Genomic DNA, 16,056 nt, shown 5'->3' on the forward strand with positions numbered 1-16,056 from the left:
TTCTATTCTATTCAAAATCATAGTTGCGGTTGCATTATTTTTTTGAAACTCATTCAATAATATTTTATCATTTTAAAATGATACCAATACTTAACTTATCAATCTAACTAGCTTATTTTGATGCCACAAAACCACGCAAATTTTCTAACTATGTAGGGTAGGCACCTTATATATAAATACGAAACCAATAAAAGTGTAGGACACCAAAGCAGGTAGGTAGGTACAATAGGTACATATAGATTGGAACATTGATTCGAACGTGTTCCTAGGAAATCTGTGTAGGAAACGCAAGTCATAAAAACTCGTATAAGTATATTTTCTATTCTCGAATCTTACAAATATACCTTGTATAAAACCTAGATAGTATTTATGCATATTATCCCACAAATAATAAAGTCGAATCCGAAATATCTTGAAACAAATAACAGTCACAGAATGTATTATAATACCTACACAAACTAGCAGCAATTTGTTTTGAAGTAACAGCTAAGTTAATGGTAAATATAAAAGCTGTAATATCTACCTATAGGCTATAGGTAATAAAGATACAACGAAAAATGTAGGTACTTGTAGGAAGTATGTACCTATCTCCTAGCAGCTACTGGTATCTACTTGGTAGAGAGCCATCTCAGCCCTATCTGTCCACTGCTGAGCATAGGGCTCAGTATACCTACTTATAAAACTGAATGTAGGTGTGTTATCTATGCTATTATTATAAAGAGATAAGCGTTTGTGAGTTTGTATGTTTGAGGTAATTTACGAAACTTACCGAACTGATTTCAAAAATTCTTTCATCATTAGAAATATAATTATCCAATATTGCTATAGGTTATGTTTATCTTAAAAATCCCACAGGAGAGAAGCCCCGGGCAACATCTAGTGATTAAATAGCATTAGCTGTTCAAAAGTGTATCAACCTACCTACCTAGGTACCTATTTAAATGTTGAAATCGTGAATGACTCGGCTTTGATGTTGTGTTCGTGTTATGCTATCTTTTATGTTATTTTATGCTACCTCCTTTAAAATGAAATAAATAATAAGCAGCCTTTCGTATTGTACGTAGAAGCTACGATTTCATCTCATTGTTTATGGATTAATTATTAAAGATTATAAAAGTCAATAAACAAACGGTAAAATCATAGTAGGTATCTACCTGCCAAATACCTAGGTATGTACCAAAACCGAGTCAACCGGATCGGAACAGCCGTTCGTTTGCAAAATATGGTGACTGCCAAAGAAACTCCCTTCCGGTATGAACCAGAAACAAATGAACAGCAGATTGCTGATACTGAGTGAAGTGAGGTGAGGCCCGGCGTAGCAGTCTCTCGCCCTGTATTCAGAGTAGCCCTGGCTAGTCACTTCAGAGCATCGCAACAAGATGCAGTGTTGAAGTGACATGCTGTATGCAGTGTGGGAATCTCTCCTGGCTTATTGATTTTATTTAACTTGCAATACAGTTTTTAAAACCCCAAAAGTTGATAATCTATAGTTAATTCATATAAATGAATTTTTTGTTTGGTGATTTGTTTGTTATGTAAGTACTGAAAAATATTATGTCCGCTCAGTAAACTGTTTCCTCGTTAGGGGCCGATCCTAGATACACCAACAGGTTATAGGTACTTACTTATCATAATGCATAGTCATGGAAATAGAAGCGATGTGGAATATTTCAGCTCTGTAGAACAAGCGGAAAGTAGGTAGGTAAGTACTTTATACTTTTAACTTGCAAGTTTGCTGTGTTACGTCACTGCCTGGAAATCATCTCCCATGGAAGTAGGGACTCCGCACTCTCCATTCCAGCAGTAGGAACATAATGCATAGTAATTATTAGCAATGTACCCTTTTTCGTAATATTTTCAATTTAAATTCAAATTAATTTATTCAAAAAACAAACACAAGACATATATAAAATTAAAACTAGGTAATAAAAATAAAAAAAACTTTACATTGTGCTCGCAATTTGAAAAGGACCCAGTTCAGCATATGTTGATTACCCCGTGCGAGGTAAACAACGCTGGTCTTCCGCTGGGACCCACGAGTAAAAATGCACGTCCAGTTGCAACCTTATAAACTATAAAATACGAAACTAGTACTAAATAATCCTATGAACGTCTGTTAAGATTGGTCAAGGGTCGAACAAGTGAAAAATAGTGATATACATTCGATAAAAAGTTAATAGTAAAATATAATTACACTTAGGCGATAGTCATACATAAGATAAGCCGAATCGATGTTCGAATGTCGGGAACATTGGTTCCCGTGTTTCCTATGAGAATTTTTCTGAGGGGATTCTCAGGGGAGGTTTCCGAGAACAGAGAATTCTATCTCATTTGAATGATGTAATGATTTGTTAATCTATGTGTGGTGTGTGTAATAATTACACATCGTATTTTATATTCTTTTGCGTCAAAAATTGTCTTCGAACTAACTGTCAATGTCAGCTTCAATCTTGTTTGTCAACCAACCAAGTCATTGATTTGTGAAGGAAAACATTACCATACATATCTATAAAATATTTTGGAATTTAACAAATAAAAATTATTCAATCCAACACGATTTTATTCTTATTGTGTGAAAAATAAGTTTTTGTGTTAAGTTTTGTGACTAGTCTTTATAGAATCACTAAGAAGGCGAAAGCTTTTTTGTATTGTTGAAGGCAGTACACTAAGAGAAGACTGATCGGTTCAGGAGAGTGAGTAACGTGCCTGTTGCCAGAGTGTTGATGCTCGAGGTGCCCCCGGCATGGACGGGAACGTGGAGGGAGACCACGAGCGAGCGATGTAAGTCAGTCTAGTGTTTACTTACGTGTTTGTTTACACGTTCAAATTCTATTAAAGTACGTGTGAAGGCCAACGAGTCTATGTTGCAATTTTGCTTAGCCATGCTGTGACTTAGATTAATGGAACAAGTTTTTATAAGGTGCTTTCTTTGCACAAACTTGCAAAATATAATGAATATATTCTAAAAGTTCTTTAATCCTTTTCAACTATGGTTTGTATTTTGTATGTCACTATTTATACATAATTACATACAAGTCATAAAATAACTGCCTAAATTATTGTTTTGGTATTTAATCTCAAAGGAGTCCAGAGCCTTGCTTCACCTGGGATCTCCACCTTGTAGTGCTTATTGTACGGCTGTGCTTGAACAATTAACTGGGGATAACAAATGGTCAATTGATATTAGTATTATGTTATCAGAGATTTCTTTAAAACTTGTTTGTCATCAAAATCAATACTCTTGTGTGTGATTTATTTTGGGAATAATACAAGGAGAGAAACTGATACCTCACATATTGTCATGATATCTCACATATTGTCTAAAACCAACATAGTGCATTATTATAATTATAAATATTATTATTATTATATAGTGCATATTATTATTATTATAAATGTAACTGACTACCTATAAAATTTTCATTGCCGCCTGAAATAGACATGTCAGCTGCAGAAGCTGCCTGTCTATTATTCAATAAAAAAAAATATATCCATACACATTACATTGTTTTAGGATGGAAGCAGTGGAGGGGGACGGGGACGTAGATCGGGGTCGATACAGGTCAGTCATGAAAGTATTTATCAAAGAACCAACAGAACTTGAAAAAATTATAGCTAATGTTATCAATGCCTATTGTGCCAAATTACTGTTAATTTAACCATTAACTTAGAACACAAAATTACAATTAAATAATAATGAAATTATCACTCTAGCATACATAATAATAAGAGGAAGAAGAATGTTTGAATAAGCTTTCACTGAATACTGAAAAGAACCAGTTTCATACAAGCTGGATGTTTTAGTTTAGGACATATTTACTAGATACCAAGTTCCTTGTTATGTTTACTGTTCAAATATAATTATTTCAATGTATGTTAGACTATGTTATTTAAATGACATAGTTTGCCTGGTTCGATTGTGCAGTTAAACCACGGAGCAGTTTATTATGAAATTTGGAATAGATATAGTTACTGACCCAAGGCCAAACATATCTAGCTGCGAGTGTACATATTGGTATAATAGATTTGAATGTCTGCTGGCATAACATCTACATCAAGCAGTAAAGTAATTTATTAAGATGATCTGATATTTGTTTATATGTCATTCCCATTATCCACCAAATAATTCGATTGAGAATGGACTTTGAATATAGATCATAGGAATATAAAAAAAGCCTTGAGTGTGACGTGAGAGTACAGACAGTGGCGTGTCCGGCAGCATGACGCGCTGCGTGTCGCAGTCGTCGCTGGACGAGTCCTCGCAGCGGCCCGCGGCGCCCGACGCGCCGCCGCCCGGCGCCGCGCACTCCGCCGCGCTGCTGGCGGCGCTGGCGCGACTGCGGGCGAACGCCGTGCTCACCGACGTCACGCTCGTGGTCGGTACCGTGCTATCGTTACACTAAGGGTTCACCTGTAAATAAATCTCTTCCAACAAACGAATGAGTTCACTATGAAAATAAAAATGTTTCCAATCATAGGCACAGGCGCCAACAGAGGCTATGTTACCCGGCGCCGCGGGCGACTCGGCGCCGGGCACTATGAGCGATGCGGCGAGCGGCGTGAGCGCGCACCGCGCGGTGCTGGCGGCCGCGTCGCCGTACTTCCACGCGATGTTTACGCAGTTCGACGAGCGCACGCAACCCGTTGTTACTATACAGGTCAATTCATTATTTTAATTCAAATCAACTTAGAATGATATAAATCGCTTATTGACGTCAAAAGATTACAGTGAAGTAGCCAATTGCTTATTCATCTTGCAGAATGTGGAGCCCGAAGCTCTGGAGACGATCGTGGAGTACATCTACTCGCCAGACTCGCTCGTCATCACCGAGGATAACGTGCAGGTAGCGATAGTCGCTTGCGATGCATAACCCGAACCTTTATCAGCACCGTTCTTCTATCACACGGGATAGAAGAATGGCTGAATTATTGTGTAGAGAAAAAATCCACACTTCGTGTCGGCAGAGCCTGCTGTCGGCGTCGTCGCTGCTGCAGGCGGCGGGCGTCCGCGCCGCGTGCTGCGCCTTCCTGGCGGCCGCACTGGCGCCCGACAACGCGCTCGGCATCCGCGCCTTCGCCGAGCTCCACGCCTGCGCCGACCTGGCCGCCGCCGCCGGCAACTACATCCACGCGAACGCGCTACAGGTAACAATGCTCAGATAAAAAAATGGCTTTTACAACTATATTGCCACTTTGTATGCACTAGGCCTGGAAGTTATAGTAGGAAAATTATTTATCTCATTCGACTACGCTGGCTCTTGTCTTTAATTTTCTTCGATCGCACGTTGTCGTTGCAGGTGATGGAGAGCGAGGAGTTCCTGGCGCTGTCGCCGGACGTGCTGGCCGACTTGCTCGACAGCGACAGCATCACGGTATCGTATCGCGATCAAACCTATACCAGATTTTAAGTTAGACCATCTGCTATACAACCGCTTTAAACATAAATTCTTTCAAAATTAGATTGTAGTTTTGTGGTGTTTATAATATCTTGATGATGTGTGTAGTCTACAGGTGTATATTGCTCTAAATTTGTTTTTATCTAAGTATTTCTGTAATTATCAGCGGGAACCTACCCTCTAAGGCTTCTTGTATCCCATTGATATTATCTAGTTCTAAGAATGCAAGCTGTTGGTTCTGCTTGAACATGTTAAAATAAAATTAAGATTCAATAAAACAGATGTTTAGATGTTATTGCAAGGAAATGAAATTATAGTTACAGCAAATTTAAAATGTTACATTTATGAATCACGCAAGTTAATTGCTGTATTTTTTAAATTGTTTATTTTGATTTAACAGTAAATTATGAAAAGACGTGTCAAGATGTTTGTCACAATAAGAAAAATAAAACGAACCATACTTTTCAACTTTTATTTAAGAGTCGCACTCTGCTTTTGTTTTAAACTGAAACTATAATCGATTTTTCTGTTGATAAGCACACGTGAGTGACCGAGGCAACGAACTTTATGAAATGAACTGTTAATAAATTCATTGAATTGAAGACCTTGCAAGTGTTGTTAAAGAAATAATGTTCTGGTCGCAGGTGCCAAATGAAGAAGTTGTTCTAGACGCTGTGATCCGGTGGATGCAGTATGACCCTGATGTGAGTACTTAACTAACATTTTGTTCACTATCATATTGTAGCGTTTTTCCCTCGCTATTTATTGGTAGTTTTGACACAGAATAGACTCAGGGAATGAGGCAAAGACGTAAACACCTATTCAGTCATTTATATGAAACTAGCATTTTCATTACGATTTCAGATATGTGTGCGTGCGACTTTGCTATTTATATCATCATCGAGTCTATTCGCAGCTAACCAATCGCAGTGTGTCATTGTGACGCAACGACAACGGTCTTCGCCGGTTCGCTGCGTCTCACTTTGAATTCGATAGAAGCGAATTGGAAACTCGCACTACGCTCTCTGTTTCCCGATACGTGAAACGGAGAGATATGTGAATCCCGGTCCCCATTCCCGCAACGTGTTTCGATCTATTTTTCACGGTGTGTTACGTCCCGTTTTGTAAATGAACCGCAAGCGTAATAAAAACAATTTGTTTTGTTTGTGTGTCAGACGCGACGCGGGTCGCTGGGCGCGCTGCTGGAGCACGTGCGGCTGCCGCTGCTGGCGCAGGACGCGCTGGTGGCGCGCGCCGCCGCCGAGCCGCTCGTCTCCGCGCCGCTCCGGGTCAAGGTCACTACATTACAAAGGCCGATAGATTAATACGTTTCTCATTATATTTAAAAGTTTATCATTATCGATTAAATGTTTCAATTATGCCTAGGTTTTTAGGGATGTAACCTGTGTTTGTGACACGTAAACAGAGAAAACTATCCCACCAAAAACATGTAAAAATGTTGCCAAGACGAGTCTAGTTCGCTTCACTTTAGTCAAAACGTATGAAGATCTCAGATAGGGCCAAGATTCCTGATATATGCGCTCTAACTTTACCAGACCTTACTTCACATACTCTACATTCTAGTTAAAACGTATATCTTGGCCTATGAAATCCACATGACGGTAGCAAAACGGTCCAAACCGAAGTTACGAGGGTTTAAAAGTACAACGTAACATTTCGAGTAAAGGTACGTAGTGCCCTTGCGCTTCGCTTGGCTCGTCTTGGCGAGGGCACTCCCGTGCCTCCAGATAGACCTCATTTTATATTATTTTACAGGTTTTCTTGGTCTTTATTGTCCTTGTTGGTTACCGCAATCCTAAAATTATTGTGTAACCTTTGTGCTCAGGACCTGGTGATCGAGGCGCTGTCGTTCCACCTGATGCGGCCGGAGCGGCGGCTGCAGGCGGCTCTGACCTGCGCCCGCGCGCGTCCGCGACTACCGCCGCGTGCGCCGCGAATGCTGCTCGTCGTCGGCGGACAGGCGCCCAAGGTCTCATTCTCTTTCAATCTGTCTCTTATCTGTTTCTAGTTAGGTACTTGGCTGTGACTTTCAATAAACCTTGAAATGAAGATCTGGCTGTAATTTTATGATCTGTCGCCTGCCTGATGTTAATCTTCTTTGGAATTGCTTTAAGTTTGTCGCTATTAAATCGCACTTCCGATTTGAAAGCGGCGACCATAGAAGAAGTTTTGGCGAATAAGTAATTATTTAGATATTTGAACTTGAGAATAATGTAATTTTCGGTCAATCTTTCAATCTTATGACTAACAAAAAATTATATACAAACATACGTACGTGGACGTAATGGCATATGTCATTTATCAGTAAACCATAAGATTAAACAGAGATAGCATTGCGATGCGACTCCACGTCATACTCGTAATATACTGTTCTGCCGGACGCGAAGGCGATCCGCGATGTGGAGCTGTGTCCGCTGGAGGGCGACGCCGCCTTCCGCGCCGCCAGCCAGCTGCCGTCGCGCCGCTGCCGCGCGGGGCTGGCGGCCGTGGGCGCCAAGGTGTACGCCGTCGGCGGGTTCAACGGTAACCTATAATATGCTTTCGTCGTTTACGATCCTCATTTGAAACGCTTTTTGATTTCACACATGGTGACGTCGCTTCTTGACGACTACCATTTTGCGACTCGATCGTGGAAACTTTTCTTCTTACGGCGTTGTCGATGCATCCCGACCAATTACAGCGGGGTGATTGGTCGGCTGCATTTCATTGCCGAAAGTTTCGACGATCGAGTTCGAAATGACAACTGCACAGAGTCCTCGAGATTTGAAGTTATATTTGGCTTTTCGTAATAAACCATAGTGCTGTGTTATCGTCGTGAATCGTCGTCAAATAACACATTTTGGGTCTTGTTAGACCTCTGAAACAAAAACCGATGACGCCCGATGTGTGTGGCAGGCACGCTGCGCGTGCGCAGCGTGGACATCTACGACGTGGCGACGGACTCGTGGTCGCCGGGCCCGCCGCTGTGCGCGCGTCGCTCCACGCTCGGCGTCGCCGCCATCGGGGACACCATCTACGCCGTCGGCGGGTCCGTTTGTATATTAACTAAACTTTATTATATTCGTCGAATGAAACCATTTTAAGGCTCGACGTAGACGCAAAAAATTAAGCGGTAACAGAAATTATCTCGAAAGAGTGCTCGGCAGGTGTAATTTCGAATAATTGTATTGAGGTGCGTAACGATGCGGTGTAGTTTCGACGGCGCGACGGGCCTGTCGTCGGCGGAGGCGCTGGACACGCGCTCGGGCGAGTGGCGCCCCATCGCCAGCATGTCGTCGCGGCGCTCGTCCGTGGGCGTGGGCGTGCTGGGCGGGCGGCTGTACGCTGTGGGCGGCTACGACGGCGCCTCGCGCCAGTGTCTGCACACCGTGGAGCGCTACGACCCCGCCACCGACGTCTGGGAGCCAGTCGCCGACATGTCCGGTGAGACACATCATTCGTTAACGACGTCTCCTTTCAATCTGACGATTGCAATTAATTACTATCCTCTCTTACGATGTCGGTTGCCTTGTGGCCCGTGACGCAGCGAAGCTCGGGGTGAGCGTAAAAAAATCTTATAATATTGATTATTCGGCTGTAATTTTACTACTAGCCGTCTACCACTCTTCTTGAGAATGGTGTTGTTTCTCATGATCTGCCTGGGCCATGTGTCCTGTAGTCGCCTCATGCGACATTCACGAAAGGATATGGAAAGCATGTGGAATGATTCTATTCTAGGAACCAAAGTTTTACAATAAATTATTTTTGATTTAGTCGGTGTACTTTTCATGACGAAAATTGCCTTATAAAATTATATTTACTTATTGGAATGACCGACTGAACAGTTCTGACGGACATTGCTGTTTTTTATTGTGATAAATTAAAGTTTTCAAACAAACTATGCAATGTACGTTCACTCGTCTCGGCGCCTGCGGTCGAGGCGATGTGTAGTGAGCAATGTGATTGATGTGACAGCGCGGCGGTCGGGCGCGGGCGTGGGCGTGGTGGAGGGCGCGCTGTACGCGGTGGGCGGCCACGACGGGCCGGCCGTGCGGCGCAGCGTGGAGCGCTTCCGCGCGGGGCTGGGCTGGGCGCCGGCGCCCGCCATGCGCACGGCGCGCCGCAACGCCGCCGTCGTCGCGCACGCCGGCAAGCTGTACGTGGTCGGCGGCGACGACGGCGCCGCCAACCTCGACACCGTCGAGGTTGTTCCACGTCTTCGTTCACATTGCACTCGATTCGTTTTCGACGCTTTACACTACCGTAATCGCTATGTACATTTGAAAATATGCTTTATATTCTTAACTAGTTGCGCTCCGGGGCTTCTGTCCCTTGGGAAATTGGGGATAAAAAGTACCCTATGTGTTATTCAAGGCAATACCCTTTAATAGATTATATAGACATACAAACACACATTCTCAGAAACATTTGCATTTATAAATAGTAGGTACTTATTACCTACCCAACTAAGTGTTTTAATAGTAGGTGATTAGTGTTTTTGTCGTTTTCAATGAAAACACATGTTCAATGAAATATTTTTAAGAGTCTGAATTTATTTTTATTTTATAAAAACCGGAGCACCTTGGAATAGAGGCCAATAAAGCTGATGTGTTCGACAGGTGTTCGAGCCGAGCACGGAGACGTGGACGATGCTGGAGTCGCGGCTGGCGGTGGCGCGCTCGTACGCGGGCGCGGCCGCGTGCGCGCGCGCGTGACCGCCAGCTGCGCCGCGCCGCGCGCTGTGAGTCTACATGCATCTATTACACTGGAAACTAATGTTATCGATTCATTACAATTTCTATTTTCTTATCCCCACAACTTTTTTGATATCGAAGTTGAAGCTGAACCTTAGTAAACTCGGCGCCGACTTCAACTCGGGCCAAACTGTTAAAATTAAATAATTTGTATCTAGAATTAAAACGATTATTTCACAATAGGGTAGCTGACGAGGTCAAAAATGTGTATAATCTACTAGGTAAAATAGCGATATTTAAAATCATTATGATAATTCATAGACTGTAACAATGCAGCTGGATCATTAAACGAAGGTTAGAAAGTCCATTTTCAAAAAGTATAAAATTTTAAACATAATAAAAAACTAAAATTCTATAACATCTTTTATAATAGCAGTAGTAAATAAATATTAAATGTAGCTATCCAACAAACACGTCGTGATGTCACTTGTTCGTGTCATTGCGTAGGACGCGAGCGTTTTGTGTGATCTTATTTTTATCATATCTTTGAAACATTGTTTTGTCTGTTGCATTGCACAGTAATTTTTTAGAATAGTCATGAAAACAACATTTGTCAACTAGTCAATTTTGAGTTTATGGAATATTGAAGTCGATTAATAGTAAACCTTAATAATAAGCATTGGTGGTCTTCATCACGTTTGTGTTAAAGTTATTTCTTCCGACAGGCACGTAGGCATGAATCTGTACGCCAACGCGGGAGGCTACGCGGATGAGGGCGCGGGCGGCAGCGGCGCGGCGGGCGGTGAGGGGAGCGGTGCGGGGGGGCGCTGGCGGGGTCATTACCCGCGACCGGTGCTGCTGCCTATTGCTGATCGGGTCAGTTTTCATAGCCATATTGTCTTATTTTGAAGTCACGTGTAAATTAAAATAAATAATTGAAAATCAAAACTAATAGTGATTAATGGTTTTAAAATAGGAGTTTGGTTGAAATTTGATTACTTCAAGATTTTATTTGACCACTTTGTTAGCGTGATTAATATGTATGATTACAAATTATATCATTTTAGTACTAATAGTTTTTGAGCTAGACCGCGAACAGACGGGCGGACGGACCGACGCCATAGCGAAACTATAAGGGTCTTCCTTGTCTTTAGGACTAACGGAACCCTAAAAATGGATAATTATTCTAACAGTATTTTCTTGTACTTTTGAATATAACTTTAACAACTTAGTATCTATATAAATGAGAAGTATGACTTCGCCGCAGTCGCCGTCAGAGAACCTGTACGAGAGCGTGGAGGCGGGCGGGGCGGTTGGCGGGGCGGTGGGCGGGGCGGTGGGCGGGGCGGTGGGCTGGGCGGGCGGCGGGGCGTGGCGCTGGGCGCGCGGCTGTCGGCACGCGCGCGCCAGCCAGACGCTGGAGTTCAACGACGGCCGGGCCAGGATGCTTGCGCATGCGCACGGTGAGTCCTTATAATTATTATCAGTTTATTTCAGATTAGCTTTACAATTTTCTAATCATTTTTGGGACAGACTTCATTTCAGTTTCCAATCTATGGTTAGCACAGGTCACATAATAAGCAACAACAGCTTACAGACAAGGTACTCTCGATAACATTTTTGGAACATTTTAATTTGAAAGTGCGTGTTCCGCAGCGGCTGGTGCGGGCGCGGGCACCGTGCCGCGCGCGTGCGAGGTGCACGTGTGCGGCGTGCGCGTGGCGCTGGCGGGGGCGCCGGGTGGGGCGCCGGGTGGGGCGCCGGTGGGGGCGGGGGCGCCGGGCGGGGCGCGGCGCGCGGCCTCGTGCGGCGCATTGCACGACCGCGCGCCGCGCGTGCTGCTGCTGCCGCGCGCGCGCCCGCCGCCCGCCCGCGAGGACGCAGACTAGAGGACGGGGCTCCGATACTGCCGACTCTTGTTTCTAATCTCGATTGTGGAAACAATACTTAATGAATAGCAGAACGACAAACGGAGCGTTGCGCCGGTCGACTCTGACGTTGACTGTAACCCGCGCGCGACGTCGTTATTTCGCCATTTTACCTCATCGACGTCGGCGCGCAGATTAAAATCGTCAACGTTGATCGGTGCACCTTACCATTTAAAAGTAAACATTCCTAACGTATTTTTATTAAGTATCATAAAATTTTAGAAGTATAGGCAGGGAAGTGTAATCTGTAGTGTCCAAACTGACAGGGATGGGTGACATCACCTAGAGATGGAGGACAAAACATTGTCTCCTGGACCTGCAACAACGCAAACGGATAGGTTAATGAGCATTCCTTATGCTACATATTTAAAAAATACAATAAATATATAATGTTTGTGAATGTAAGTCGCAAAATTATTAGCAGCGATTAAATAGTGATAAAATAGCACTCGCATATTATTAATAAAGAATTGTCGAATTCTATAATTTGAATGCAGTGCTTAAAAATAAAAAAATGGAACTATTGTAAACCTTACCAGTTACGTCACTCTTCGAACTATTACCTACCATGTGTATTAGTCGTAGCTCTAGTGAACACTATCGTCCGCTCTCGAGTTGTATCTGCCTGGACCTGGACGCAGTGTTAGTGGTCGCTCGGTGACGTCACAATTTATTATGGCCGCATTATTGTTGTGTGATCTTTCAAATGTCGACATCATTTTTATTAATTCCAATTACGAATAAAAATTATAAGCCCGTATAAAAATGACAACTAGTTAATATGAATAATTTTAATTAATAGTACCAAAATTTTGTTTACATAAATAGAACCACTTGAGATTTTTGAGAATGTTCTAGTTTCGGTCCAAAGTGCGGCATAAACCAAACAGCGTAGCGACATTTATGATAAATATTATTGGGACGTTTCTAGCCCTATCCTGCACGAGGTCAATCGTTAGCCGTATTCAATACTCAATTAGGTCTAATTGTTATAGTTAGTCTCAAGTCAAATGTTACTTGTTCCTTTAGTGGCTTTAGTTTAGCAATGATTGTTGCTCCCCGCGACTCCTTGCAGGATACAGGGTTGAAATCTATAGGAATTATATGTGGCTGATTTGTATAGGCACAGTTTAAATATACGTCAAAAATTGTTTCTTGGTTCTTTTTAGTTTCGGTCCTCGTGATGTCTTAGCTCCACGAAGCCGCCGGACCCTGTTATAAGCAAGAATTCTGATCGATATTATAGTATCTTTTGTAATTATTTTTCTATTGTTATGTGCTGTCTTAGCAACTGTTAGATTTGTGAATCTCTATCGCTAATATTGTAGCTGATGTATTGATAATAGAAAATTGTTTTTATACTCTGTGATTTTATTTTTGAGAGTGTTGGTGGATACTTTAATGCTCTCAAAATGGTTTTTTCTTTTTATTGATCTATGCAATAGGCAAGATTGCTCTTTCTCTATTAGTAAAATTTACTTGAGTGAATCCTAAACAAAAAAAGAATTATAATGTATACTAGCACTAAATTCTATCCGAGTCTATCATTAAAGAAATCATTTAAAGTTAATAAAGACTTGAGGTGCTTTTTAAATAGATTTAAATTGAAGCTTTTATATTGATTTGGAATTTTGTTATAAATTTTCGGTGCCATACATACTATGCTGTTACCGACTAAAGCCGTTTTTGATGGGTGCATGCATAATCGATAGATATCTCGATGATTCCTCAATACAACATCAGCTAGACGAGGGAGTAAATGAGCATTGGTTTTCACAACTGTTGCTACCTCAAGTATGTAAAGTGACTGAAGTGTAAGAATTGTGTGTTCTTTAAAAAACGGCTGACAACTATCAGTGCTTTGGAGTCTAAACATTGCGCGAATACAGCGTTTTTGCATTTTAAAAGCTATATCCTTATCCGTCGAATTGCCCCAAAAAATTATTCCATCTCTAAGTATTGATTCCACTAAACCATGATAAGCTGTAAGAAGCACTTTTATGTTTAATTCATTTGAGAGTTTATATAGTACAAACGCCGAACTACTAAATCTTTTACTAAGACCATCTTTATGGGGTTTCCAGTTTAATTTAGAATCTATAGTTAGCCCTAGAAATTTTGTTGAATCAACTTCTTTCAACACATGGCCTTGATATTGTATTTTATAATTTTCCGAATCAAGCGGTCTTTGACTAAAATACATTATATTGGTTTTGTCAAGATTTATCTTTAAGTTATTACTATCAAGCCATTCAATTATGGATGTTAAAGTTGCATTAATATCTAATTGATAAACATTTACATCATTACATTTTATTGTTACCGTGCTATCGTCCGCAAATAAAGTCATATTATGTTTGGTAGTGTTTGGAAGATCGTTAATATAGATTATGAAAAGAAGGGGCCCAAGCACACTACCTTGTGGAACACCATGTAATACAGAACGTTCAGTTGATAAGTAATGTTCCGATTTTGTTTTAGGATTGAATTTTGAAATTTCTGTTAACTGTTTACGATTAGATAAATATGATTTTATTAAATTTAACACATTACCCCTAATTCCGTACGCTTCTAGCTTGTCTAGTAGTATGTCATGTTCAACATAGTCAAAAGCTTGTGTCATATCACAATATATAGAGCATATGGGTTTTCTGATGTTAACTTCAGTTAATACAATTTTCATAAAATCATAGATATTATACAATATTTATATTTTATTACGACGAAACCCCTTTTGTTCATTACACAAAATTTTTTTATCTTCAAAATAGACGTTTAATTGGTTAGAAAAATGTTTTTCATAAACCTTTGAAAATATAGAATTTAAAGCTATAGGTCGATAATATTGCATTAGTTCTTTGTTAATTTTTTGAAGTAAAGGTTTAATTATGGTAGTTTTTAAGTCTTGAGGGAAAACACCAGCTTCTATTCTAAGGTTTTTTAAGTGACAAATATGATGACATATATGTTCATTTACACACTACATTTACAACTTCTTATGTTTTTACTTTCGTGTTTTGGAGACGATCACTTATTGAATTTTTTGTGAGCAATGAATGTTTTATAATAAATGAATAATAAATGGCTACATAGGTAGGAGTCTGGAATGAATGACCTGAAGGAGTTAGCTGTACCACTCTTTATTATCTTGAGAGAAACTATAAATATATTAGGACAAATCACACGGATTGAGCTAGCCTCAAAGTAAGTTCGAGACTTGTGTTATGGGATACTAACTCAACGATACTATATTTTATAACAAATACATATACAGGGTGTTAATTTGCATTCTTGCCATATTCACACAGCTAATAGTACTAACCAATACCAATCAGTTTAGTTTAATTTGAGACATCCTAGAATAACGCAGGCTGAGTAATCAATAAACTTAAATTTACAGGACACTGAGGAATAAACCAATTTTTTCGAGTGCATTCATAAGTCGCAATAGGAATAAATCTAGTGGGCGTGGCCGTCTGGCACGGCCGAAATCACCCGAAACAGCGCATGTAAATGAATAATTTCAGATTTCCCTTCCTACTTTACGGGCTTAGGACCGACAGAAATACCTATTTTTAATTAATTAGTTTTATTTTTTTATTACATTATCCCTCATTTCTTCAGAGATCAAAAAGTTAAAACTTATTTTTGTTTTTATAAATTAGGTATTTTTGGCGTAGTTAAAAAGCTGAAATCATCCTATTTACAATTGATTCGTCTATTTACAACACTAAATTAATCTAAGTAAAAAAAATCTAAGTCTTTCTAAGTAATTGTTCGAAGTGCTCACCATTTTCACGAATGCACAGTCTTGCACGGCGTAAAGAATTTCGTTTTAGTTTTCGTAAAACGTACAAATCCTGTTTCAGTTTATCGAATGCTGAAACGATTCGTTCGCGTAACACTTCAACACTGTTGATTTCTTCAGTGTACACCAAACGTTTAACATCACCCCACAAATAATAATCTAATGGAGTTAGGTCTGGGGACCGTGCTGGCCAGTTTACTGGACCTTCACGCCCGATCCAGTTATTACCG

The 16,056-nt window shown here is 40.9% G+C and overlaps 2 protein-coding genes across 3 annotated transcripts; both read left to right on the forward strand.

Annotated features, from left to right (window-relative positions):
• The first annotated feature begins 2,461 nt into the window (after nucleotides 1-2,461).
• On the forward strand, nucleotides 2,462-10,948 carry kel (kelch). 2 transcript variants are annotated; one of them, XM_053754745.2, is made up of 16 exons: nucleotides 2,462-2,781; nucleotides 3,515-3,562; nucleotides 4,201-4,376; nucleotides 4,479-4,658; nucleotides 4,761-4,844; nucleotides 4,966-5,145; nucleotides 5,298-5,372; nucleotides 6,041-6,100; nucleotides 6,572-6,691; nucleotides 7,243-7,386; nucleotides 7,805-7,940; nucleotides 8,313-8,445; nucleotides 8,611-8,840; nucleotides 9,372-9,601; nucleotides 10,016-10,137; nucleotides 10,816-10,948. In XM_053754745.2, the coding sequence occupies exons 3-15, from the start codon at nucleotides 4,221-4,223 to the stop codon at nucleotides 10,109-10,111; spliced, it is 1,824 nt and encodes a 607-aa protein (XP_053610720.1). In that variant the 5' UTR covers nucleotides 2,462-2,781; nucleotides 3,515-3,562; nucleotides 4,201-4,220; the 3' UTR covers nucleotides 10,112-10,137; nucleotides 10,816-10,948. The 2 variants fall into 2 exon arrangements, with proteins under 2 accessions (XP_053610720.1, XP_053610719.1); XM_053754744.2 differs by having other exon boundaries at nucleotides 4,220-4,376.
• LOC128675636 (uncharacterized) lies at nucleotides 10,826-11,979 on the forward strand. The gene is made up of 3 exons (XM_053755159.1): nucleotides 10,826-10,966; nucleotides 11,358-11,553; nucleotides 11,747-11,979. Exons 1-3 carry the CDS (start codon nucleotides 10,826-10,828, stop codon nucleotides 11,977-11,979), a joined length of 570 nt encoding a protein of 189 aa, XP_053611134.1.
• The last annotated feature ends 4,077 nt before the right edge of the window (nucleotides 11,980-16,056 follow it).

This window comes from Plodia interpunctella, chromosome 14 (assembly GCF_027563975.2).
Source record: "Plodia interpunctella isolate USDA-ARS_2022_Savannah chromosome 14, ilPloInte3.2, whole genome shotgun sequence".
Taxonomy (NCBI): Eukaryota; Metazoa; Arthropoda; class Insecta; order Lepidoptera; family Pyralidae; genus Plodia; species Plodia interpunctella.